This window comes from Sander vitreus, chromosome 6 (assembly GCF_031162955.1).
Source record: "Sander vitreus isolate 19-12246 chromosome 6, sanVit1, whole genome shotgun sequence".
Taxonomy (NCBI): Eukaryota; Metazoa; Chordata; class Actinopteri; order Perciformes; family Percidae; genus Sander; species Sander vitreus.
Window position 1 is genome coordinate 19,186,208 of NC_135860.1, and position 26,438 is coordinate 19,212,645.

Below are 26,438 nucleotides of genomic sequence, written 5' to 3' on the forward strand. Positions count from 1 at the left end.
CTTGTACCTCTGATGATCTTGTAGCCAGAAAACAGTATTAAAATATAGATTCATCATTTCATCACGGAGAGCCATGAATGATGCCAGAATAATGACATTGTTGGACATTGTCTGTGCTTACAATAATTTTTTTTTTTTTTAAGATAATTTTTTGGGCATTTTTGGCCTTTATTCGATAGGAAAGCTGAAGACAGGAAAGGGGGGGGTTGACATGCAGCAGAGGTCCGCGGGTCGGACTTGAACCTGTGCCGCTGCGGTAAGGACTGAGCCTTGGTACATGGGGTGCACGCTTAACGAGGTGAGCTACCATGGTGCCCCACAATACATTTTTTTTTTTTTCTCATTTAAATTTTTATTGAATTCTTAATAGCAGAGTATACAAGTACAGGGTTGGTCATACATTTCGGAATCTTGGCATAAACATACAACATGTCACAGAGGAAAAATAAAACTTGAAAAATAAAGTAAGAAATATAAGGGGGAAATCCAGTCTACAGAAGGACGAAGAAGCTATGCTGTATTTAGTCTCTGCTTTCTTAGGTTGAGTTTTCATTAGCCCTTGTGTAGGTCCAAAAAAGATCCCAAGGGGTCATCCCATCCTCCTTGTTAGCCGACAGTTTGTGAAGCATAGACTCATAAGATGCTGTTTCCACCATTGCATTAGTCCAGTCTTTCAGATTAGGAGATACCGCAGTTTTCCAGTGTCTTAAAATAACTCTAGAAGCTGTGACCAAGCCCACCATAATGACAGACATTCTTTTTGATATATTCGGTATTTGTGATCTGTCCCCTAGTAAACATACGGCAGGAGTCAGGGGAATCACTGTACCTGACCAGTTACTCAGGAAGTCCACAACTTTGACCCAAAATTGACTCACTAATGCACATTCCCATACACAGTGAAGAAAAGTTCCTACCTCTGTTTTACACTTCCAACACGTATTATCATTCATCAATTTCATTCTATGTAATCTTACAGTGGTATGATAATATCTATGCATGATCTTATACTGTGTGAACGTCCCTCTTGCTTCCCTTACATACTTTCCACAGTCTGCTAGTACCTCCAACCATTTCTCCTGTGTAAAGTTTATTCTCAGCCATAACAATTTCACATTAGAAGACTCACCACTTACTGAACAGTGTTCCTGTGGCGCATTCAGATATTCCAAAATATCATTTTCTGAACAATTACCAAATCGGGATTTTACACAGTCCCTTATTTGCAAGTATTTCCAAAAATGTTGTTTGCCTTCAAGTTTAAATTGACGCGATAATTCCTCATAAGACATGAATTGTCCATTTTTGTACAGGTCTCCTATAGTACATACACCACTTGAACGCTACTGCCTCCAATACACTGATGTTTTACCAATATGTATGGCAGGATTAAACCACAATGAAGCATATATCTGTACATATTGCGACAGCTTATACATTTTGTGTACCTTGGCTCACACTTCCCTAGAGTGCACAAGAATTGGGTTTGTTGTTTTACTTCGTTGAGACAGTTGCTTCTTTGGACTAAATGGTAAACATAACTCATCCTCAATCTCCATCAAGCTTGTTGTCTGTCGTTTTCCAATATTTGGCTAATTTAGCCATTTCAAAAGATATCTCAAATAACCTTGGATCTGGTAAACCTAATCCCCCTTGGGGGCACAGAGTTCACTTAGTTTTATCCTTGCTCTTTTCCCATCCCATAAGAACTGTTTAATTATATCATCATACTTGTTAAAAATGGCAGACGGTATCATGATTGGCAGCATAATTACTAAATAGTTAAATTGAGGAGCTACTATCATTTTAATAATATTGACCTTTCCCCACAGAGTAAGTTTTTCCACTTCTCCAAATTTGTTTTAATTTTTTGCAACACCGGGTTAAAGTTTAACTAGGGCATCTCTCCTAGGTCTTGACTGAGTTTAATTCCAAGATACTTCATGCCTTGGGGTACCCACTTAAATGTATTAGATTTATTCCAATTAATTATGTAACCTGACAGTTTAGAGTAGGACTGAATAGTATCCATCAAATGTGGCAAAGATGCCTCAGGGTCTGTCACTACAGCTAAAATATCATCAGCATATAGCAACAATTTATGTTCCTCTTCACCCACCCTCTACTCCTTTTAATTCTCCCATTATTTCTGATACTAACAGCCAATGTTTCTAGATAAATTATAAACAATAGAGGGCTCAAAGAGCAGCCTTGGCGAGTGCCTCTAGACAGGCTGAAAAAGGGTGATATAACTCCATTGGTAATTACTGCTGCTTTTGGTTCTTTATATAATGTCTTTACCCATTGAGAGAAATATGGACCGAACCCAAAATGTGACAGAGTGGAAAAGAGAAAGCACCATTCCACCTCATCAAAGGCCTTTTCGGCATCTAAGGAAATGGCAGCTATAGGCACATTTTTGGACTGGGCAAGCCACATTAGATGTATTAACTTCCTCATGTTGTCTGATGAGGATCTGTTCTTCATGAAGCCTGCTTGGTTGGGATGTATAATATTGGGTAAAACTTAAAAGTCCAGATTAAGCAGGTCTCTAATATGTCTGAAATTAGATGGGTCTGTTATGTCTCTGTCTTTCTTTGGAATCAGAGATATTAAAGCTTCATTAAATGTTGGCAGCATGTGGCCTTTTTCAAATGCCTCCTGATATACCTTCACCAAGACTGGGGCAAGAATGTCTATGTACTCTTTATAATATTCCACAGGAAATCCTTCATAACCTGGTGATTTCCCAGTGTTCATTAATGACACCGCTTTCCTTATTTCTGCTACAGTTATAGACAACTCTAACTTCCTTGTGTGATCAGGGTTAAGCTTAGGCATATTAATGTTGGAGAAGAATTAATTTGGTTGTCATCGCAAGATACCGATGATGTATATAGTTTCTTGTAATATTGTTGAAATGTCTCATTTATATCTTTTGTTGAGGTTACTAATTTATCTCCCCGTTTGATGGCTGAAATTATATTTGAGGAGTCTTTTTCTTTCACTTGTCTAGCTAATATTTTCCCAGTTTTTTCCCCACCTTCATAAACATTTGTTTTTAATCTGTATAAGGAGTATTCTACTTTTTTGTTAAAGATTTCATGCAGCCGAAACTTAAGCTTACAGAGTTCCTGATATTGTGGTTCTGAAAAGTGTTCCGCTAAATAATTTTCCTTTAATTTAATTTCACCTTCTAATTTCTTTCACATTTCTTAATCATCTTTGTATGTCTCCATAACCATGTCTACTTCACTGTTCCTGTTTGAAGCACTCTTCACCTGTATGTCTATGCCTTCTGTGTTATCATTCTTTAAATCCCTGTACTCTGACAAAATATAAACACTAACATTTAACCTGGAAAAAGAATGTTTCCCGTACATGTTACACCACGGAAAAACAACAACCAAAAACAAAAACTTAAATTCAAGCCAGAAAAGGTCTGACAGTCCTGTAGCTGACATGTGCAGCTTTGAAATGAAAAGCTAAAATAAAGCCTTATCTGGTCCATGGGTTACCGCTCCTCCCGCCTGTAATCCTCTGTCCGTGGCAGCTTTACTAGACGGATCTCTCCCCTTCGACGTCTGTCTTCACAACATGTATGTGGCTCTTCCCCATAGACATGAATATCCACTCATCTCCTTTGTCGGATGGTTAGTCGTTACCCTGGTCGTTGTCATTAATACATTTATCCGCCTCCGTTGCTGTAGTGAAACTCGCATTCTTTCCCCGCCACTTGAACCTCAATGTGGCCGGGAAGGCCAGCGTGTACTTCACCTCCCGCAATTTACGCTTCACCGAGGTAAAGGTTTTCCTCTTCTCCGCCAACTCTTTTGTCGGGGAATACAGCTAGTCGGCATCCTTCCCATACGAAGCCCCGTTTTTCTTTAGCTGCCGTTATCACTTTGTCCCTCGCTGGCTGTCTCAGGAACCGTATCAGCACCGGTCGCGGAGGCTGCTCCGGGTCCGGCATCGGTGCGAGCAACCGCTGTGCTCTCTCACTCTCAAACTCGGCATCAGCCCGGGGCCCCAGCCCCTCCGTCAAAATTTTCTGAACACAGCCCAATAATGTCCCATTGGTCCCAAAAGTCTCTTTCAGGCCTATGAGCCTCACGTTGTTCCTTTTGCTGTGAGTTTCCAGGGCTTGAATGCCACATTGCATCCATTAGCTTATTTCTCTTGTCTCCATCAGTGTGTAGCCGCTCTGAGGTCTCCTCTAGGGGCTCAATGCGCGTTTCTACTTCCGCCAGACTCTCTTGCATAGCCGTCACTGTGGCTTTCACCTCCATTGTCGTCTCTTTAATAGTTGAGACATCTGTAGCGACGCTCTGCAGTGTGCTGCTGATTTTAGTAATTTCTGTAAACAGACAGTCAAGACTGGGAGGTGGGTCACCTGTTGGGCCTTCTTCATGTGGAGGGCTTTTTCGAGTAGCCATGCGGCCTGTGCCTTCGAAATATTTCGACGTGGCCATTTCGCTTAATTTCGGTTATTTAATTTCAAACGTGGGTAGTATTTTAATATAACTTGAGCCTATACTTTGGTATCATCACAAATTTACCCGTCGGAGAGCAGAGTATCCCTAATCAGCCTCCATCTTGTTCGCCGTACCCACGTGACTCCCAATACATATTTTTTTGACACTTATGTTTCATCTTGGTTGGTTTGGATGTTTTTTTTCTCCAAGTTTATATGCGTGTGGAAGCACAGGAGACACAAAATAACCCAATAAATCACAGAAAAAGTGATTTTTTTTTTTCTTTTTCATAATATGGGCACTTTAAGTTATGTTAGTCTTAAGACCGACCACACGATGTAAATCATTACTTTATTATTATTATTATTATAAGACCTGTAACTGCTGTAACAATTAATTTGATCATTGACAATTGTTTCCTTTATTAATCGATTAATTAAGCACTTGGTCTATAAAATGTTAGTGAAAAAGAGTTTTCCAGAGTCATTGATGCATCTTGACGTGTCTCTGTTCAGCAGTCCAAGTTTAAAAAAATATTCATTTTTTAGCGACATGACTCTTGGGATGGCAGTGGCATCCAGTCCAACATTTTGCTCCAGACAGCTTTTTACCCTATAAGAGCCAACGTACTGACACCGAGAGCAAACTGTTATAGCATGTAATATGTTATAATCTGAGTGTGTGTGTATGTGTGTGTGTGTACTTTTCTATAGAGAAGCCGTTGTGTGTTTGTGTGTTGGTGGTGGTTGTATGCAGTGTAAAATATGTGTATTTGTATAGAGAGAACGGACTCTGTGGGAGACAAGGTCTTTTATAACAGTTGGTATAGTTCTGTAATGAGTTTTCTTATGTAGATTAACATCCATAACGATGCAACCACACAGTAGCTGTGCCCAAGAAGTTATGGCCTGATATGGGGTCTATAGCACACACGCAGGCGACCTTTATCAGCATTAAAGACAACTGGTTGAAGGGACGTCTGTTGTACACAGTAAAAAAATAATGAAAAGACTCATTAGCTCTTCAGAAAGGAGAAGTGCTGAGTTGCTGTTGTAAGTTTTATATAGTTTAATATGTGTGCTGTCATCATCTTAACCATTGTCTGCTTTGTGAGTTTGTTTCTGGCAACATATAGTATGTGTTTGTGTTGTGTGTGCTCAGTACCCAGTTAACACAGCAGAGTGCCATCGTTAAGGTGTGTGTGTTTGTGCATGCTACTCATCTACAAGTCTATGGAGAGTAAGACGGTGTGTGTGTGTGGGTGTGCAATCTCATCAGATCTGTTTACAGAGAAGCAGATGGCGGTGATTGTCTTGGCACATAATAAATAAAAAAAAAAAACCGAGGACAACAAAACTATCATATCTCCACTCTGCTGGGATAACTGACTGTAAAATTTAAACTATGCTCAGACAAAAACTATTAGGCCTCCTCACTGTCAGGAGTAACTGTTGTGATAATTACACCCCCCCCTGTCTCACACACACACACACACACACACACACACACACACACACACACACACACACACACACACACTCTGCAGGCAGGGAGGCCACACTGCTGTGTGAGATTCAAACCCGAAGTGTGTGATTAATGAAATCTAACCTGCAGGCAAGTATAAAGTACAACGATATTACAAGTATGTGATAATATGTAGTAGGTGAAATACTTGTCAAATCAAGCTACTGCATCACATTGATGCAAAGGTCCTGTAAGTCAATACTGCCATAACACAGTCCTGCTCATTGATTTTCAGCGCTGCCCACAATGATCTAATACAACCAGAGACATTGGTAGAATAGGCACTTCCTTGTTACAGGATACAAGTCTTTATTCTACAATGATGCTAACAGTTACAAGGCTGAACATTGTCTCATGTTCAAGTGAAAAAGTGAAATCATGGACAGTAAAGGAAATGTTGCTGTACAAGAAATTGTACATTCTAGACATTTTCAAAACATGGAGGAAATTCCTCTGAATCATGTTACAGTCACCTTTTTTTTATTCTTCTAATGTAATTCTACAGCGAGCTGTTTATCAGAAAAGGTTTTTTTTAATAGTGAATGTTCTTCTACACAGATCCAACTGCCCTATAGCACATTCAAATGGTGACATTTAGTCTCTCTCTCTCTCTCTCTCTCTCTCTCTCTCTCTCTCTCTCTCTCTTTCTCTCACTCATATATCCTTTTTAAAAGTGTCTCAACCCAATGTGTCAAAGAAAGGAAAGGTCTTTACATTGCAACATTCTTTTAGGATTAAAATATTCTTCTGGCCACAAAATCTGCATTCAAACTTTAGCATTTCCTTCACTCCTAAAGCCTTTTTAATCTGCAGTGAAAGTCGTGCATGAGTCGTCACTACTGGAAACGTCCTTGACACCAATGTTGTTGATGGCTAATGTATTGATGGTTCACGATAATTAGAGAGTTTGTTTTACCCTTACTAGGGGCGTAAATCACACGTTTAATCATGATACGATGTAATACGACAATTGACTGCTCATGAACAGCACTTACTGTTGGAACACTGCTCGGCTATTCACAGGGCAAGTACATGGGACAAGATTACAGCAATCTATGTACATAGGGATAAGTATAACACGTAATGCTCCTGCAAAGAAAAACGCACGCAACAGCACTCAGATGGAAGTCACTTTTGCAGTGATTACATATTGATTTACCGAGAGTCATGTTATGTACAAAAGCATTTTAACCACAGTCATGTGTAATTTCAAACCATTATAAAGGATGATTCCAAGTACTGAGGACAGTTAAATATTGGAGGTCACCGCACTAGTCAGTCAGAACAAGTGAGTAATAAACTTTTCCAACTCGCGAAACTGAGAATCCGACCCGGGTTCATTAAAATCTTCATTTACTCTTCTACTATAAGAAATAGGTCACCACTTTATTCCAGATGAATAAATTATGAGAGTAAGATTTCAGGCTTTCCTTGGTATTCTTGTAAGTTACTGTACATGCAAATTACCTGTTTTTTCATGTGACAAATGATTTATATATTATTGATTTCCTCACGTAATGAGCTCATTAGATAAGTAGGACAACTGCAGACTGTTGAAATGTAGGTATAAAGAAAAAAAAAAAGTGTTGGCTGCAGCCCTCGTGTTAAGGTAATTGTATAGTGAGTGTATATATAAGAGTGGGTGTTCTGTCTAAATCTTTTTTTCCTTTCCCTCAAACCCTCCTCTTTTCTTTCTCACACACACTTGAACACATCTGGATGCACCAAAATATTATTGCTGACATTTCCACTGGAAGTCCAAATCCAGATTTGACACCAAGGAAGATCACATTTCAGGGTCCGTTATATAACATCTCTTCTGAACTGGTTAAGGTTCAGTATCTTGCTCAAGGACACGCTCAGTTAGACTTTCAACTGTTGGATGGCCTCCAACTCCTGAAGCTGTTGCCTCACAAACTACTGTTTTTTTCTTTGTAGATGCTGCTCTGTGTGATAACCCTGTTGCTTTTTCTTCATCATCTTCTCTGTGTTCATTCTTTCTCTCCTCCACCACCCTGTGTCTGTCTGTTCTGTTTGCAGGTCTTCCATTACTACGCACCAGTTTTAGATTTGGTTCAGCTGGTTAATCTGTCAGAGCTGCCCAGCTTTCTGATGTCAACAACCCAGTTTGAACTGTATCCTCATTTTTTGTGTGTGTGTGTGTTTTAAGGAGACCATGTATAATCAAAGTGTACTGTCATCCATATTTAAATCTATCCACTTACGTAGATGCAAACTGTTAAAGTGACACAATAACAAAACAACATTGATTCTTTATCCATACATAGCGATTTTAATATGCGATTGAAGATTATGTAATGCAGCTTCTACTGTTTTTACTGAAGCCTCCTAAGGGTTTTCCTGTCTCACTTTCTCCTCAATATTGTATTTTTCCTTCATCACTAACAAACAGAAGCCTATCTGGGAAGTCAATGAAAGCTAAACTTCTGTTGGACCAGCTGAGGTCACTGCGTGGAAAGGTATCGGCCACTAAACTGAGCTCATATAAGTACAAATGTTGGAAAACATCAGCCACGGAACTTTATCATCTCTAGTGAAGCAAATGAGTAAATTAATTGCCGAACTTATATTTCTGCATGTTTACTTTGGTCCCCAGTCTAATGTGTGTACATGTACAGTACATAGGACATACAGAAGAATACGCATATAAGGTTTATCTACTATATGACTCATGGGATTGAGGGACTGTGTGAGTGTGTACGTTTATCAACTGTGTTTCTATCTCCAGGTTGGAGCATTGTTCAGCCTGTCCTGTATAATCACACCCATCGCCCAGCCCCCAGCCGGCCAACTAAGCTCCCAGCGCTGGAGAGAGTCTATAGCCAGGAGACCAAAGTCTTTACCTGGTAAGACTGTTTTTTTTTTCTTCCCCCAAGTCCTTTTCATTTCCTTGTGAAATGATCGTTTTGCAACAACGGAGAGGAGCCATATCATCTTCCTTGGGGAAATAAATTGGTAACTAGAACTACGCTGATATAAATAATAAAGCCCTCTGTTGGGGGAACAGATTCGTAAGTGAGACAAAATCAATTTTGAAAACACCCATGAAATATTCAGAAACAAAATTCATGAGACTAGATATAACTGCTGTAACTGATATTACTATGCCCTTAAGATAATTGGATTGCTGCAGAATTGGACAGCAGGGATTAGATATACAATACGCTTGGCCAACATTTTTTTAGAGTAAGATATGTTGTACAGTACAATTTAATGGATTAAATATTTTTAAATATAAAACGTGGAATTATTTTTTTCATTGCAGCAACAAACCATTAGAATAGGATAAAAAGTATAAATCATGCTGAGAGTTCAGCAGATAAAAAAACCAATAAATAATAGTAATTGTAATAAAACAAGTTTGTAAAATATCAAGGATTAACTGTGGATGTAATCTCGTTTCTGCTGTCTGTCCCCTGCAGTGCCTGACGTAGAGGTAAAAGGTGAGAGTGCTCACTACCTTCTGTTGGTCCAGGGCTCGGATGGCGTCGGGTTGGGAGGCTGCAGGGTCAGGATGTTGCACTCAGACAGTCAAATCAATGGAGGGGCTGCCATGGCAACCATCTCCGGGTTGCTGAGAGAGAAGTCTCTGTCATCATCAGGTATATTATGTATATTTTGTTGCCATGTTTGTAGAGAAAACAGATAGTATTTCTTCTAGAGAGTGGTGGGGTTACAAATGGGATTTGTAAATCATTGTTTTTTTACCTAACTCCCCCCTGTAGTTGTACTGCAGGGGTTTTTAAAGACTGACACTGGAACTGAACTGGATGGATGATTGAACAAAAACCTTGGCTGGTTATGGCTGACTAGAAGGACCCACTCTGACAATGAGGAACGAGACAAAAATCTCTTAAATCCTTCACTGTTCTTGGGCTTTGTAGAATATTCAGGGCACCTACTGTGGTGTTTCCTCCTGAGAGTTCCCGCAATTGTTAACATTTCATGTAACCTTCAAGAGACACTTTTGAAATACTTTTAAATGCAGAACAAGATATAAAAGGTGCCCTAACTGCTGCAGTAACAGCAGAGTTTTAAATAAGTAAAAATCTCAAAGGGGTGCTATGCAGTTTTGGCCATTTCTTCGCTGTTTTCTCGCTTTTTGCTCGCAGGTTTCTCTATAGAGCTCCCCCTACAGCTTAGGAATAGATATTTGGCAGCTCCTATGTTTACTCGTGACTCCTCGCTTGGTCAGTCTGCCGTTTCCTCTATCTCTGTTCCTCCGACAATGCTTTCCTAGCTTTCTGATTCTTTTTTGCTGGCTCAGCCATGACGATAGTGTGAAAAACTCCATCGCTACCTTGTTAGCCGGTTCCTGAATGGGCGTATGTGTGCAGTGCCGTGAAGCAATTTGTTACATCGCGAGACCTGATATCACGCGATACTTCCTGACGCTGAGGCTGGCGGCTTGCCAGCCGAAAGTTGCAAGGGTGGTTTTTCTGCTCACAGGCGCTAGGGGGGAGCAAGACGACCACCACTGAACTCGAAAAAAGTCATATAACCATTCCAATGACTCCAAAGCTGTTCAGTTAAGGTAAATTAAGCTAAAAAAAAAAAGACTGCATAGTTCCCCTTTAAAAAGCACACCTGAGGGTTGTTGCACCTGAACAAAAAGCATGAAATACTCAATATACCGTTGTGTCTAGTACTAGCATAATGTTTCAAGCATAATGTTTCAAGTCGTAATGTTTTCAAGTCTCTTTTGCCAAGGGGTTACATGTTTAATTCATAAGGTTACTGCAAAGTATTTGAGCAACAATCTTGCTTAAAATGGGGTGCGGTAAATAAAAAATGAATAGTAATTCCGCACGAGTGATATTTTATGTTGAGACTTTAAGAGTTTCCTGGCAAATATTTCAAGTGAATTGACCTTTTTGTGTAAAATCGGTGGAGCGCTCATACTTCTCTGTCTTCTACCAGGAGGAGCTGTAGGCAACATCCTCTGCCCTCTTCCCTGTTTCCAAGGAGACGCCCTGCTGAAGAGAGAGAGGAAGGTGACCCAGGTCCAGACATTGGTACTCAAAGAATATCTCAGTAAGTACTAGATTTAAAGAGTTCTTGAAAAGAAAACAAAAAAAGAAAACAAATTACAGAATCTACTGTAGTTCTGGGAACAAAAAGTAGGTGGTGTACAAGTTAAACATTATGTAGACAGAAAATGACTGCACACTGTTGAAGTCAAAAAGATTTGATCACCATTTTTGTTGTATTTTAGTACTACCATTGTGCTTTCATTAACTGCTTGCATGCTATTGTATGATAATAAGCAAGACAAGCTCTCAGAACAGAACCTTGAGCTCGCTAAGATTTGACAATCAAACTTGTATGCCCTCAAGCAGGAATGGAGAAGTGATCTATTTCAGAATAGGAGAGGAGAAAGTGGGACCAGATTTTTCTCATAACAGACACATTTTTTAACCTGTCTAACAACTGGTGTGTCTTCTCATCAGGGACAATGTTTGACAATTAGGAAAAAAAGGTGACTTAAAGCGTAACTCTCGCCAAAATGCAACCTAGGGTCTTTTTGTGAATGTACCCGAGTCAAACTTTCGTTTAAAAGCATATTTAGGACGGAAGCAGCACTTTTAAGATGTACCGTATTTTTGTTTTTCGGTCAAATGGCCTTTTGAATGGGAGTAATAGGGGCACTTTTATGCTAGCCTCAAAATAGCTATTTTTAAAACACTAAGAAGGCTCGAAACAACATGAAACTTTGCTCGAAGTATCACCAGGGGCTCTACACCTTAACTACACCGGTGCACAAGGGATATACTAAATCTGTGGCTACTTGTTTTGATATCGACTCGTTTTGACTGCCGAGGTGGTCGCAGCCGGAAACAACAAGAGCTATGGTGAGTTGTTCAAAACCTTTCTTTTTAGTAAACTCTGGATGGTGATACTTGGAGAAAAGTTTCATGTTGTGTCGAGCCTTCTTAGTGTTTTAAAAATAGCTATTTTGAGGCTAGCATAAAAGTGCCCCTATTACTCCCATTCAAAAGGCCATTTGACCGAAAAACGAAAATACTGTACATCTTAAAAGTGGCGCTTCGGTCCTAAATATGCTTTTAAACGAAAGTTTGACTTGGGTACATTCACAAAAAGACCCTAGGTTGCATTTTGGCGAGAGTTACGCTTTAAGAACAGACAAACACATTCTGTACATAAACCTGGTTGACCATGCACACTGTTCAGCAATCGTTTTTTTACAGTTTAATGGAGATCATATGAGAAGGATGTGTTGGCCTCATGTCGCTAACCTTTTCTGACCCTGATAGCTGCTGGCTCACACCCCTCTTTAATTAGTCCTTTTCACCATCTCACCATCTTCATGTTATCCAGACGGACACAACCACTAATTGTGCCTAGTATAAAATCTGAGTCTTCATGGTTTTGAGGATCAACACATACTGTTTAATTTGCAATGCCATGGATGGGAGAACACATATTATTTGCTTCATGGCTCATATCTTCAAAAACAGGTCATTAAAAACTCTCATTTGATAAATTATAAGGGCTAAAAGAATAAATTGAGTAACTGTTCAATCAGTCTACAAACTGGAAAATATTTATATGATTAATCAATCATTTCAGGATTTTTTTGTGAAAATGTCAAATATTTGTTCAATTTCTCAAATGGGAAGATTTGCTGCTTTTCTCTGTTTTATGTCATAATTAATTCAATATCTGTAATGTTGGTCAGATAACAAGAAATTTGGAAATTGCATTCTTCACTATTTTCTAACATTTCATTGGCAAAACCATGAATCAATTAATTGACAAAATAATTGGCAGATTACTCAATAATGAAAATAGCCATTTGTAAACCATATGAACCTTATAATGTAATACTTTAAAAAAAAGTTTGGAATTGGTAAAGACAGACCAAGAGTCTGATGTTGTACTGTAATTACTGACTGTACATGTCCTTTTTATTCAGTCACCTGCCGGTAGAATTAAAAGGTCAGTCTGTAAGTGTGTGTGTGTGTGTGTGTGTGTGATTGTGTGTATCAACTGTCGGGGCCACTCAGTTTCCTAAACTGTCGTCAGTTTAAACTATCAGCTTTAACCAGCCCTTGGAACAGGCTGGTGCATAGAAAGACTGTAGTATCATTATTTTACAGACACACATAATGTCCCCTTGGCAGGAGAAGATAGTGTAACACCAGTGGAGTGGAACAGATCAAAGGAAATTAAGTGAAATTCTTCAGACTTTAGGAAAAGCAATAAGAATGCCGTGAGCAGAATGGAGAGTCCTGACAGAACACAGGCCTTAATGAAATTCTTTCACATTGGGGGAAAAGCATGTCCTTACAAGTGGCAAAAGTTAGGAGTACTGTACTGTGGTACCGCAAGTTTGTGTGTGTGTGTGTGTGTGTGTGTGTGTGTGTGTGTGTGTGTGTGTGTGTGTACTTCAATGGGTCCGTCTGTTGTCTTATAGGCTGTAATCAGTCTATCTCTGCATGTGCGTAAGGAGTACAGTATGCCAGCGGATGCATATGGTGATAAAGACTTAATTTATAATTTTTCTAGTTTTAATTTGACTAGTTACCTAACTCTCCAACATTTATAATAAGCCTGCATAAGATTTTAATGTAAAAATACAACCACTTCAAAGCCTGAGTCACACACTGGGGCACACCAGACAGGAAGATTAATGCTAGAGATTCTTCCAGTTTCTTGACATAGGTCTTGGAGTTTGTTGTCGTCACTAGCAGGAAATCTTCTATTGAAACTTACTAGTGTAATAGAGTAGTAGTGAAATCCAAAAGTTAGTCCAGCGAGAAACACTTTTTAGTCACTCCTTCCCTGTAGATTGAAAAGATGTTTTTTGGGGCTTTTCCGCCATTAATTGATAGGACAGTTTGGTCAGAAAGGGGAGAGAGAGGGGGAAGACATGCAGGAAATCGTCACCGGTCGAACTCGAACCCTGGACCTCTGCGTCGAGGCATAAGCCTCAAAGTATATGTGCGCCTGCTCTACCCACTGAGCCAACCAGGTTTTACGATATATAGATGACTAATGTTACATAATTGCTTTTAATTGAAAACTTTCAAACCAAAATTCAATCCTAAAGCTGTTATATGTTCCACCTTTTTACCAAGTTTACCAATCAAAGACAAAAAAGCCTTAACCTGAAATGTTGCCAAAAATTTAAACCGGCCTCTGTTTGTTTGTCCAGGACAGAAAGAAGAAGCATCAGCCTCACCCTCAATACCCGTCAATGACTTGAAGGTGATTCTGAGTCTAGCCAGGGAGCAGTATCTGAAGATGACTGACTCCACTCTGCCCTCTGCTGCCACCTGTCTGACAGACAAGCAGGAGAGCACAGCCGCCAAGAACTCGGGTATGCCAAAAACTCACTTTTTTACATTAAAACTCCATGCATCTAATGCTACATTCACACAATGTAGGCAGAAGGGGTAGAACTGGAAAAACTTCCATTATTCTGTCTTGACAATGTTCACATATTATTCCAAGATGGTTACCCCCATTGCTTTGTTGTCAGAGCATTTAAATAGCCCAGATTGGCTATTTTTGGAGCGGTTAGTTAACAAGTGAAACTAGGTACAAACAAAATATATGCCTTTATTAAAACAGCTTAATTGATTGTATATGTGTTAATATAAGCTTTCATTAAGATGGTGGTTTTTGTAGCCATTTCAACACCAGTTGGTTGACACTTCCTTAACATCAAGTGGGAAATATCATTGTCAGAATTTCCTGATATCTTCCACTCTGAATTACAGCTGGACCAACTATGATGATGATTATAATTATAAATATAAAAAATGCTCCTTGTACACAGATGAGATTTACAAATATTATTTGGCCTTAGATTATTCAGCCAATCCAAAGAGAGTGAACAGTCCTATAGAAATCTCACACATATAATAATCAACTGATGTCTGTTCACCCATTTAACACATATTTTGACTTGCTCAGGAATTGTTAATGCAGCAGCACATCAGTTTTTACTTCACATACATTCATAGGATGACAGTTTTAAGAAACAATGGCAGCTAATAATAAGCAAATAAATTGTAAACAAAACAATTCCCAGTCTGCAGTTCTAGCTACATGTGCACAGTGAGGGTAATGTTGGTTTTAAAAATGTAGCCGTGGGGCTAATAGACCTGCATGTCAAGCAGTTTTCATGTCATAAATGCTGTGACAATACTTGCCAATTATTTTGAAGTTTCTGCACAACTTTATCCATCATAATGTTTATAGTGTAATTCTTACACTTGCTGAGGGAATGCCTCAATCTAGTAACATAGATTGAGGCATTCCTTCAGCAAGTATAATTGAATTGGAAAAGCCTTCACCAGCAAAAGTAGCACTTCTAAAACAGTTGACATAATGACCTTTGTGGGTATCCTCCCTGTTTTCTGTCCTGTACCATTTAGATGTATTTAGCTCTCCAGGACCTCACACAAAAGACACACTTGAATTTCGTAAGAGCTGAGCCAGTGAGCTTCAAAAACAGAAGGAAACACGTAGAGACATACATTCTAAGTGCAAATCAGGTACTTTTTCTCCCACCATAATCCTTGCCCACCCTCTTCTCCGGAGATGGGGATATTGTCTACAGCAATGAAGAGCTTCTGCAAATCCATTCAGAATGTCTTTTGTATCTGTGTTGCCAGAGAGCTTCAGTCTCTTTATATAACACACTCACAACCTCAGGACATTACTGTGCATGAAACACCGTCATCTCGTCGGTAAACCTGCTTTGTACAGTTTCATCACATTACCATCCTCCTTGAGATAACACTTAACATTCCTGTGCAAACACAACAGAAGTGCAAAATTATGGTATCCATTGTGTTTCCCCTATATTCATTCTGCAGCGGCGCACTGCGATGTGCCCACGAACGAGGCAACTGTCTGTGGTTAGTTCACGTCTGCAACAGCTGGACAGTCGAGTCTGTTATCTAAACTGCTAAAGTCAGTTAAACAGGTGTTAAGATAACGTTGTCGGTAGCCTTACACTTACAAACAGGCTCGGCACTGTTGTGGTTTTAGCTGAGCCAGAGAATGTTTTGGTAAAACAGAAGGGACCCATCCGTCATGCTAAAGCAGTCAAACTAGGGGAAACCCTGAATATCTTACAGATTTTTCCCAGCAGCACTGAACTCTATTTTCATTTAAGGTGCTGTAAATGCTCATCCATCAGCATTTAAAATGATTGATAACTCCCATCTTGTTCATGACATCAACTACAGTTACTGTTACTGTAATCTTTAATATTTAGCCTCCCTTAGTAGTAAGCTGATTTGGGGCAACAGTATACTTTTGTGTCCATAGTTATTTCACAATGTGAAGCACCCTGTGACTGCAGTTTTAATGGAAATCAACCTACAATAAAGGTTTTGAAGAAGAGGAGACAATTAGTCAATTTTTCAATTTTCAGTCATTGGCTTGCAGACAAATATAAAAATGGTTCATGTGCACCCCATATTGAAAGATGATGGTTCTAGCTTGGAGGGAATTTTCCAAATGAATCAGTGGGAAGGGTGACTCTGACCAGTTAAGGCTTGTTGTTTCTTCATTGGAGGTTTTCAGACCATTTCCCACCTGCAACCTGACTGGCCTGAGAGGAGCGTCCTCCACAACATAGAGAACCTGCAGAGGAGACGACAGAAGAGGAGGTAAATGAGATTCAAATAGACATATGACAACTGTGTGTTCCTAATATACTGTATTTGATCTACAGTGCATTCTGTGTGTGTTAGATTTGGTCTGTTAGGTCCAGGCTCCAGTGACAGTCTGCTGGGTCCTAAAGACATTCAAAAGAGCTCCCCTGCATTACTGGACGCCAGAGAACTTCTGAAACATTTTACATGTGATGGCCTGCCTACTGGGGAGCTGCAACCACTGGCTATCAATAGAGGGTAGGTTCAGTCATCTTTTCTGGCTCCACGAAATGCACCGACTGAAGCTGTGACTAATCCTTCACACAGGCAGACATAAAGAGGCAGCCACATTAGTCTGCCAGAGTGGCAGACAAACATGCTCATGAAACGAGACAAATTTAATTTACAAATTAACATACACATACTGTAATCAGGTAAACAGTATCTGTGTTGTTTTAGTATGGTTCTGAATGACAGTTAATGAGGCCATAATGAGGATTTGATTATGATCATTAGCCTGCTACATTGAGCTTACAACCTTTTTGTAGAAACATTATTGAGTTGGGTTGAATAAATCATTATTCTGGAGCAGAGCAGTCATCAGTTAGGGCTAATAATTCTGTCAGGACAAACTGTGTGTTTTAATTAGTGTTGTTTGTATTTGAGGATTAATGACGAGAAAAACGCAACTTTCTTTGACAAACTGTTTCTCTCTCTTTCACTGTCTCCGTCCACCACCCCAACTCTCTCTTTCATCCACATTCTCTTTCTCTTCAGTAATAATGTGTTTCAGTTGTCAGCAGACCTTTCTCCCAGGAGAATCAGCCAGATGTCCTTCAACAAAGCCTCAGCATCGCATTACCATGGCATAGAGTAAGTTTCTATAAAGTATACAGCAACTGTTCAGCTACAGTAACTGATGTTTTACAGTACAGGCAGCTATTAAAAATGTATTATGATCTGCAGAAGCTCAGACAGTAACTAATCAGTCTCCATAACTTCTTTGTTTATTATTTTTTTTAAACGTATTTGTTCATCTAGGTTCTGCCTGGACAACCAGCGGTCCCTGGACCGGGACCAGGCCTTTGTAAAACTCCAGTCCCGTCTGATTCGCTATGAGACCCAAACCACCTGCTCCAAGGAGCCCTGTGCCCTCCCCTTCGCTCTCAGCCCCGCCCCCTCCCCTGCTGTGATGTCAGAACCAGGAAGTGTGCCTGACGGCGAGACTCTGCAGAACGCTGATGTAGCACGACTCAAGCGCAGGTCATGGGACACGGACATTGTCGGAGGTTATCCTCGCAAGAGGTATGGTGATGTTGCTACCGTACACTGATGGGTGGATGGCTGCGTGGGTCTTGGGGTTGCAGTTGTGGTACATGGAATGTCGTTGCTTTAGTGTTAATAATATTACCATGTTTGTTTCTGTGTGTTTGTCTGAATGATCCAGGCTGGTGAAGTCGGAGAGCAGTGACTCCCTCTGTTCTCAGAGCAGTGGCAGCAGTGGGACACACCCTGCCATTAGGTCTCTACAGCAACAGCCACGCAGATCCCAGTCCACATCCTCAGGTAAAACAAAAACACTCAACCTTAAATGGAAAGGGACGAGTGATCCTGCTTTACAGAAGGTGTTAGAATAACAGTTGGTACTTCATTTTACACAAACTAATATACAATTATCAGTGCACGGTATTAATGATCCAACTATCTAGAAACGCCACTCTCAATCTATTGTAGTTAAGTACACAGGTGTTTCAAAACACGCAAATATGCATGAGAAAGGCTGCACACCATTACTTATAATGTTAAATAAAATTATCAGCTTAACTGTTGTGGGACAAACTCATGGCATGCAACCAGTATGACGATATGAAGTAACACATAGAGCAACAATTCTAAACATTGAACCCAACAATCCACTCAACTCTTTTCACAACAAATTTCTCATCATTGTCATATGTGATAATATACTTTAATTTTACTTAATGAATACTTTTAGAGGCCTAACATCTGCTGAAATATGATTATAACATGAAAAAGCTACCAATCACCTACAATCCCTGGAGAGAATTTGTTTGTGATTTGCAAATTATCTCCTCTTTATTTCATGTCATTGTGGAACAACATACTTGTTAGTACCACTTAGAATGGATTTCATCAATTTCTTTTAATACATTCTAAATTTACTTCAAGCCCCTCATATCGTATTATGTGAAAACCTCAGAAGACCTCTTAAAATACTTACTTATACTTTACAAATAGATGGATTCTGACTGTAGTGACTCTTTACAGGAGATCCTAAGACCACGTTTGAGTTTGTCTAAATAATCTAGCACACTTATTGATATTATTATGATCATTTTTATTTGTTATTTATTGATTCTTTTCAGTCTTGTTCTACTCAGACATATGCCAAGGAATTGTACTATCATGATGGTAGTGCCTGATTGTTCATTTTCCTGACATTATTACTCAGGTTTGGTGACTCTTGCCTCTGCTGACAAACCTAAACCTCAACAGCTGAAGACGCATCATGAACAAACAGAGGACAAACCTTCCAAAGAGTCACGCTCCCAGAAACACAATAGGGTGAGTGTTTGTGTGTCTTATTTTGAAAGGGGTGACAAAAACACAACCCTTGTTTTGAAATTATTATTGCCTAAAATGCAGTGATTATTTTCTTTTTTTGTAAACCTATTCATACTACATTGACCATGAGGGCATAATACCGCATTTCTCATACCAACTAATTTTCGGAGCTCTGGCTGTTGGGTCTATCGGTTATGATTGGGAATGTGCCGGTATTACATTTTCATGCTACGGTTGTTATGGCCCAAATTTATCACGCTAAACGTAGTCTTAATATAGTAACGTTTGCCTTGGATTTCATACCCAGTAGACTGAAAAGTGAAAAGTATATTAAACAATGTTGGATTCAACATCAAATACACTTTAAACACCGTAAACAATGTGAGGGAGAATGAAAAGAGCAGGTTCTTAAGGTTGCAAGTTTCCTCTTTGTCAGACATGTAAAATGCATTCTCTCTCTCTCTCTCTCTCTCTCTCTCTCTCTCTCTCTCTCTCTCTCTCTCTCTTTCTTTCTTAACGGTAACGTTTCCGCACCCTTAAAGGGGTGATAGAATGCAAAACCGATTTTACCTTGTCATAGTTGAATAACGACAGTTTGGTGGGTAACTAGGACTTACATAGAACCTCAAAATCCCATTGACGCCTCTGAAAACGGGCAAATCTCAACGAGCTGCCTAGTTGATGTCAACTCGGCGGCTCCTCCTTATTTGGCTCTGGTCTCTATCTTTGTCACGCCCAAACATTTACATAGGCTACACCACTGATCTGAGGTCAGCTTAGTCTTCTGAATAGGTCGCGCAGATCTCAGAAATTGTATACATTGTTCATCTGCTATTTTATCACTAAATTCACTTCTGAGACTTTTTTTATGCGAGAAATCAACTATGGTCAGATATGGGCCGTTTTACGAAAATTGATGGCTAATTGCAAATTTTGTCCAACTGTGTGTCAGAATTCAGCGGGCGGTGCTGCCTGGGTTACTGCCTCGCCGCTCGGCCTGTCCTCCTTCACACACCCCAGCCCGCTGTGAGCTAGATGGAGCTCTGTCACGGCCGGCAGCCCGCGGTGCTCGATACCCGCGCAAAGTCACCGTTTCTGGGTTACTGGACTACCAAACGCCGCTGCCCTGACAGAGCTCCAGGGCCTGCAGCTCGCTGCTCTCCCTCCCCTCTTCCTGCTAAATGGCCGGTGTGTGTGAGTGAGAGCGCGGTCAGCGAGCTTGTTACGCCAGCAATCTCTTACCACAGGTTCCAGTTAATGTTATAATGGATATGTGTGTTGAGTTATTTAAACAAACGATCGGGGAAATGAACGCCTCTTGTCTGCGAGTGAGCTGGATGGAGCTCTATCAATGAGAGCTAGCTAGCCTCCTCCTAACGAGACCTCTGAAATTCACAAAAATGCATTATATTGAAATCGGACAAAAGTGTTAGCTAAGCTTTGTAAGACCTTAGGGTAGTTGTGATATACATGCCGAGTTATGCCGAAAGTGTAGCGGTGATCTTTTCCCATAGGATTGAATAGACACATAGCCTAGCTAGCAGCTCCTATTAACGAGACCCCTCAAATTCATAAAAATGCCTTAAATTGAAATCGGACAAAAGTGTTAGCTTTGTAAGACCTTAGGGTAGCTGTGATATACATGCCGTGACGAAATTCAAACTGTAAATATACTATAGTTATGCCGGCAGCTGGCAGCCGGCCAGCTCCGCGGAGCCCCGAGCCCCAGTAGTCCAGTAACCCAGAAACGGTGACTTTGTCCTGGGTATGGAGCCCAGCAGGCTTCCGCTTTCTCGTCAGACTGTGTGGAGCTCCTGAAGTCCGACACGTCCTACCAAATTTGCAATTAGCCATCAATTTTCGTAAAACGGCCCATATTTGAGCTTTATATAGTTGATTTCTCGCATAAAAAAGTCTCAGAAGTGAATTTAGTAACGAAATAGTAGACAAACAATGTATAACATTGCAGTGTCTGAAATATGGGACCTGCTGTCTCGTCTCCAATGTATGTGCATGTGCTTACCTCAACCAATTAGCGCGCAGCTCATCTAAATATTCATGAGCATACCATATTTGGAAGAAAAGCTCTCGTTCCAAATAGGGCCATATTCACAGTAGTAGCACTCCCGGCCATTTTCAGCCCAACCAATGTTACATACCCTATTAGGAGACCTTAAGGAACAGTGTGAAATACCCTGTATAATCATTCTATCACCCCTTTAAACAATCAGTCCTCCAGTAGGTCAACAAGCTAATGTTAGCATTGCCTCAGTATCTGGAGCTAAACGGATAAGGAGCCTGGTTTGCTGGTCTGTATAGGTCACTCAGCCTCTGTTCAACGAGTAAAAAGGCAAATCCTTGTGACTAATAAAATAAAACTGCTAAATGAAGGCAGGAGCACTATGGTGTGCCACCTGAAACAATGGTAGTTACAGTAATGATGGTAGAAATTTCTGGCTGTGTTTCTACCATCAGTATGTTTTACTACGGTATATAGTAAAACTGGTATGCTAGCACACATCTTCTCATAATGACGTACTTATTGTCTGATTGGATCCTGTTTTTTAGCAAATCTTTAGCGATGTTGCCACACTCGAACAAGATCCCAGCAGTTACTTTGGTGACTAATAAAATGTTATCATAACTGATGGTCGGAGCCACCAAAATATAACCCAAGTTGTATTAAATTGATAAAAAAAAGACAGTATTTTACTGTTCTCACTAAAATCTGAAAACAACTCAATGTGTAAATCCGCTGCTCACATCAAACGTTACACACAGTAAAGACAAATGTTTTGTGTTTTGCATGTGATCACCGTTAATGTGTGGGCTGCATTTTAATGTTACAGCAGAAGCACTTTAACAACTATTATTATCTTCTGTCCTACATACAGCTCACAATCTGCATCCCGACCTTGACTTGTTCTGATTTCTGATTACTATGCAAACAGGCTTATCATCCAAACCCAAGTACAGGAAAGAGCAGTTGGCCCTATTCAGAAATAATGATAGCAGTTTATTCAGGACAGAGATTAAAAGCTGCCTTTCTCCTCAAGAGACTGAATAGCACAGATGATTCCTCACAATAATGTATGGAGTTTCCTCTGAACAGTTGCTGTGACAAGATTAAAGTCAGATCTATTCATTTCAGGAATGTGTTTTTTTTTTCCTGCCAACACTACCAGTAAAATATTTGTTATTATGTTTGTACCTGCGAGCTCACACTGAAGCGTGCACTTTGCAAGGACGTCCCCCAGAGTGGAGACATTGTGACATCCCTTCCTTTTTAAAAAGGGAGTCGTGCTAAAATGAGTTTCTCTGAACCGGCTTAGCGCCAGGTGGTTAGGGAATAAATAAAACTAGATTAAATGTTTTCACAATTGTGCTAATATAAAAACTGTGTGTGCGTGTTTATCTTTTGTGTCCTCAGATGCTGCAGGAGGTAGTGGCTAAAACACTCAAACACCACGGGATCACTGCTGAGCATCAGTGCTTTGAGGCCTGCAGCAAAAGACTGTTTGATATCTCGAAATTCTATCTCAAGGTTAGTCTTAGTCTTTTTACTGCCCACACTCCGTCAGTGCTGACATCTCTTTGGCAGTTTCTTTATTTGTATGCTCCTATGCATCCAGAGGCCTGTACTACGAGGTAACTTCAGGTTCAACCCCGGGTTTTGTGTATCACGACGGTGGATCACTTACCGGGTTAAATCGCCGTGGTAACTTATGCTGAACACCTAACCTGCTCGGGAGCAGGTTATGTTGGAGATTAGAGATCAACTGGTGTAAAAGCACCACCTACTGACCAATCAATACTCGATTGATAACGACGTCACCGTTATCAGAAGATCCCGTGGATCTCGGTGGGCGGAGAGAGAGAGAGGTTAAAACATTTAGAGACCGACAACCCCGTTAACATTCCCTGATTGGTATTTTTATGAAAGATACATATTTTCAGCGGAGGGAATTACGTATAAGCTATTTGTCGGCTTTTTGAGCCGTGTGTTGTCAATGCGCACATCGGTTTGAATTATGTTTTTATATATTTTATTTGCTCTCACGATCGCTTACCACTGCCAAATGACAGTTTATGGAAAGCACAAGTGTAATTCTGGTCAGATCTTGTGCCTGACTGATGGGCAAGTGATATTGATAAGCGTTGTGATTCATGCATCGACAGCGTCAGCTATTTTTTTTGCCAGCTTTCCTTCCTGTTTTAGGAAGCAGCGACTTTGCGTATTGCCTGTAAAACCGTGTCTGTGTTTTTCATATTTATGTAGAATTATAGTTTGCTCTTATGTAAAATATGCAGCTCTGGTAGATGTTTGCGATTGGTCGTGCTGTGCAAACACCGCCTCTTTTATGTGAGTGCGCGCCGCTGGATTGGGAAACCCTGGGTTGATTGAGCTAGTTGTTAACCCCCGTCGTGACACATGTTATGCGGGGCCGCGGTTGTTAGGTTTGGTGAAGCCGGGTAACTGATAGAAATCCAGGGCATGTTGATCTTGAGTCGTAGTACAGGCCACTGGACTTTTACTGCAAATTTGACCATATGTTGTGTTTTGCCAAAACACTCCCATTTTCATCTCTTTTTTTTTGTGCCTCCTTGTAAATTGTAATCAGGTGTTTTTGTTTGATAGCATATAAACACTGAGGAAAAACTGCCTAACTTGCCAGCAGTGTTGGAAGAAGTACTCTGATCATTTAAGAAAAATGTATGCAATAAGTATTTTCAGAAAATTATACACAAAATGTTAAATGGTAAACTACTTGTTATGCAGAAAGCCTTTTAGAGTGTTGTTATATAATATACTGTATATATTATATAATTGGATTATTATTACTAATGCATTAGTCTACATCCACGCTGTTCCACTTCCGGGATTGCTCCGGTGCCGCAGGAAATTCCGCCGGATGCGTGTCTTTTCGGCCGATGTCTGTTACCTTCTGCTTTCTTTGTGTTGGAATTTTAAACTCCGGTAGATTTCTGAGGACTATGGTTAACTGCTCCTCAGATCGCTGCAGGGTAAATCCAGACAGCTAGCTAGACTATCTGTCCAATCTGAGTTTTCTGTTGCACGACTAAAACAACTTTTGAACGTACACGTTCCACCAGAACAAGTTCCTTCCCGAGGCTATTTTGCAGCGACACCGTGGCTCTGTGCAGAGCTTAGAACCGCCCAATTTTTTTTGGTTTAAAGAAATGCCAATAAACCAGAGCATGTTTCTCTCCCATCCCGGAATGCTGTGTGGACTCGCCAGACCCTCCTCCGCAGTGCAGTGGAGGAAGGTCTGGCAAAGCGAGACTACTAATGCATCAGCGTGTATTTTGATGTTATGTTGCAAAATAATCTAATTGTATCTAATTTATGCACTGTTGGAGCTATATGTAATTTCTTGTGAGTGTTTGATTTAATCTAGATGTATTTTCCTTTGCTAATTCTTTGTAATGTGAGAACTGGGCAGCACTGCAGGCACCTCAGGTTTATATAGGACCAGCATGCACCTGGGAAGGGTCTATTTTTATATATATATATTTTTTTTACCAGAGCAAGACAGGCAGACAGGGACATGATTTCTTTGGAAATTGTTCGCTTGCTTGCCAACGAAGAAAATCACAAACATTTCTTAATGGACAGTTAATAGTTATTTTGCCTGAATATAATGTATCCCCCATGTACATTATCAGTTGATGATTTGAAGTATTTGATTTTGATAATGGACAAGTAGCCGCAACAGGCAGTTTAATCTATTACAAATACTTGTATGTTTTGTATGTAAAATCTATCTAGTAAGTATGGCTGTCACATAGATGTAGTGGAGTACCATGTACAGTGTTTCCCGCTGAAATGTAGTGGTGAAGAAGTAGCAGAAAATTAAAACCTTCAAGTATAATTCTGAGATACTTTGACCTGAGTACAATAATTGGGTAATTGTACTTACACTTTTCTTTTTTTCCCCACTCTGTTCTACCCAAGTCCTAACCCCATTAAAATGTTCTCATCTGTGACCGAAAATGTGAGTTTACCTTCCTGGGTCAGCATTAGTGATCTCCTGTTCTGTTGTTTGATCCCAGGATCTGAAGACATCTCGGGGTCTGCATGACGAGATGAAGAAGGCAGCCAGTAGCAACGTTAAACAGGTAACACCACCAACCTCCAGTGGTCCTCCATTTAGTTTAGTTCTTCTTAACCTGAACCTCCCAAATGTTGTTTTGTTTTTGTTGTAGGTCATCGACTGGGTGTTGGAGAAGACATCAAAAAAGTAAAGACGTATTCTATATGTGATTTTGTTTCATAGGTAAAAGAGTGCTGCACCATAAAAAAAACTGCATTGTGTGTCACATTTCTGAGTGTTTGCTTTTAAAGCCTTCCTGACTAGTTTTAAGTTGTTAAATTAAGCCTGTTTTAATGAACTTAATCCTTTCTTTGATTTCATCGTGTCTTCACTAAGGCGGTTATGTAGTGACATATAATTTTTTCAGATGTATTGTGTGTGTGTGTGTGTGTGTGTGTGTGTGTGTGTGTGTGTTTTTTTTAGTTTGTGTTTGTGCACATCTATTCTGATATACTCCCACTGCTCCAGAGCCTTGAAACAGAAAAACAGAAACATACTGAGACAAAATCGACATAGTACATTCTGCACTCTGAGAGGCCACGAGGGCTTAGATGTTGACTTCAGGTTGCAGTTCTTTTCTTTGTAGCTGTTTTCAAACATGAGTTTGAATCTTACTTGTTTATTTTGTTTCTAAATACTGTAATAATGTTATGGCTTTATGAATGTTCATATTTTTATCTTTTTACTGTTTGTAACACAATAAAATGTTTTATTCTTATATTGTGCAAAGTGTAACTTCCTGCTTACAAAAAAGATACGAGAGAATGTGTGCTGTCTGAGAAATATGTATTACATTATCAGTGTTGACAGCTAACAGCCCCACCTGGAAGGTAGCTGTTATTCAGACACTGAAAACAAAGCCACGAGCAGTGCAGTACGTTATGCAGCGCCGATTATCACTAACAGTCAGACTTTGTACTATTACAGTACAGACTGACACCGCTAAGATTTCTGGATCTCCGTGATGAGATACAACACGCGCAGCCGGTCGTTCCACTATTCAAATCAATTTTTTCAATTCAATTTTATTTATAGTATCCAGTCATAACAAGAGTTATCTCAAGACACTTTACAGATAG

The 26,438-nt window shown here is 40.0% G+C and overlaps 1 protein-coding gene across 1 annotated transcript in view; it reads left to right on the top strand.

Annotated features, from left to right (window-relative positions):
- The window catches only part of mtbp (MDM2 binding protein), a 34,022-nt gene extending 7,945 nt beyond the window's left edge, over window positions 1-26,077 (top strand). Inside the window, exons 9-23 of the mRNA XM_078253383.1 lie at window positions 8,040-8,134; window positions 8,413-8,479; window positions 8,749-8,866; window positions 9,443-9,622; window positions 10,941-11,054; window positions 14,200-14,364; window positions 16,579-16,672; window positions 16,757-16,915; window positions 17,435-17,530; window positions 17,699-17,962; window positions 18,105-18,223; window positions 19,131-19,243; window positions 22,674-22,787; window positions 25,319-25,384; window positions 25,472-26,077. Of these exons, the coding sequence (XP_078109509.1) occupies window positions 8,040-8,134; window positions 8,413-8,479; window positions 8,749-8,866; window positions 9,443-9,622; window positions 10,941-11,054; window positions 14,200-14,364; window positions 16,579-16,672; window positions 16,757-16,915; window positions 17,435-17,530; window positions 17,699-17,962; window positions 18,105-18,223; window positions 19,131-19,243; window positions 22,674-22,787; window positions 25,319-25,384; window positions 25,472-25,510 (1,803 nt within the window). The 3' untranslated portion in view covers window positions 25,511-26,077. The remainder of the gene's footprint in view (window positions 1-8,039; window positions 8,135-8,412; window positions 8,480-8,748; window positions 8,867-9,442; window positions 9,623-10,940; window positions 11,055-14,199; window positions 14,365-16,578; window positions 16,673-16,756; window positions 16,916-17,434; window positions 17,531-17,698; window positions 17,963-18,104; window positions 18,224-19,130; window positions 19,244-22,673; window positions 22,788-25,318; window positions 25,385-25,471) is intronic.
- The last annotated feature ends 361 nt before the right edge of the window (window positions 26,078-26,438 follow it).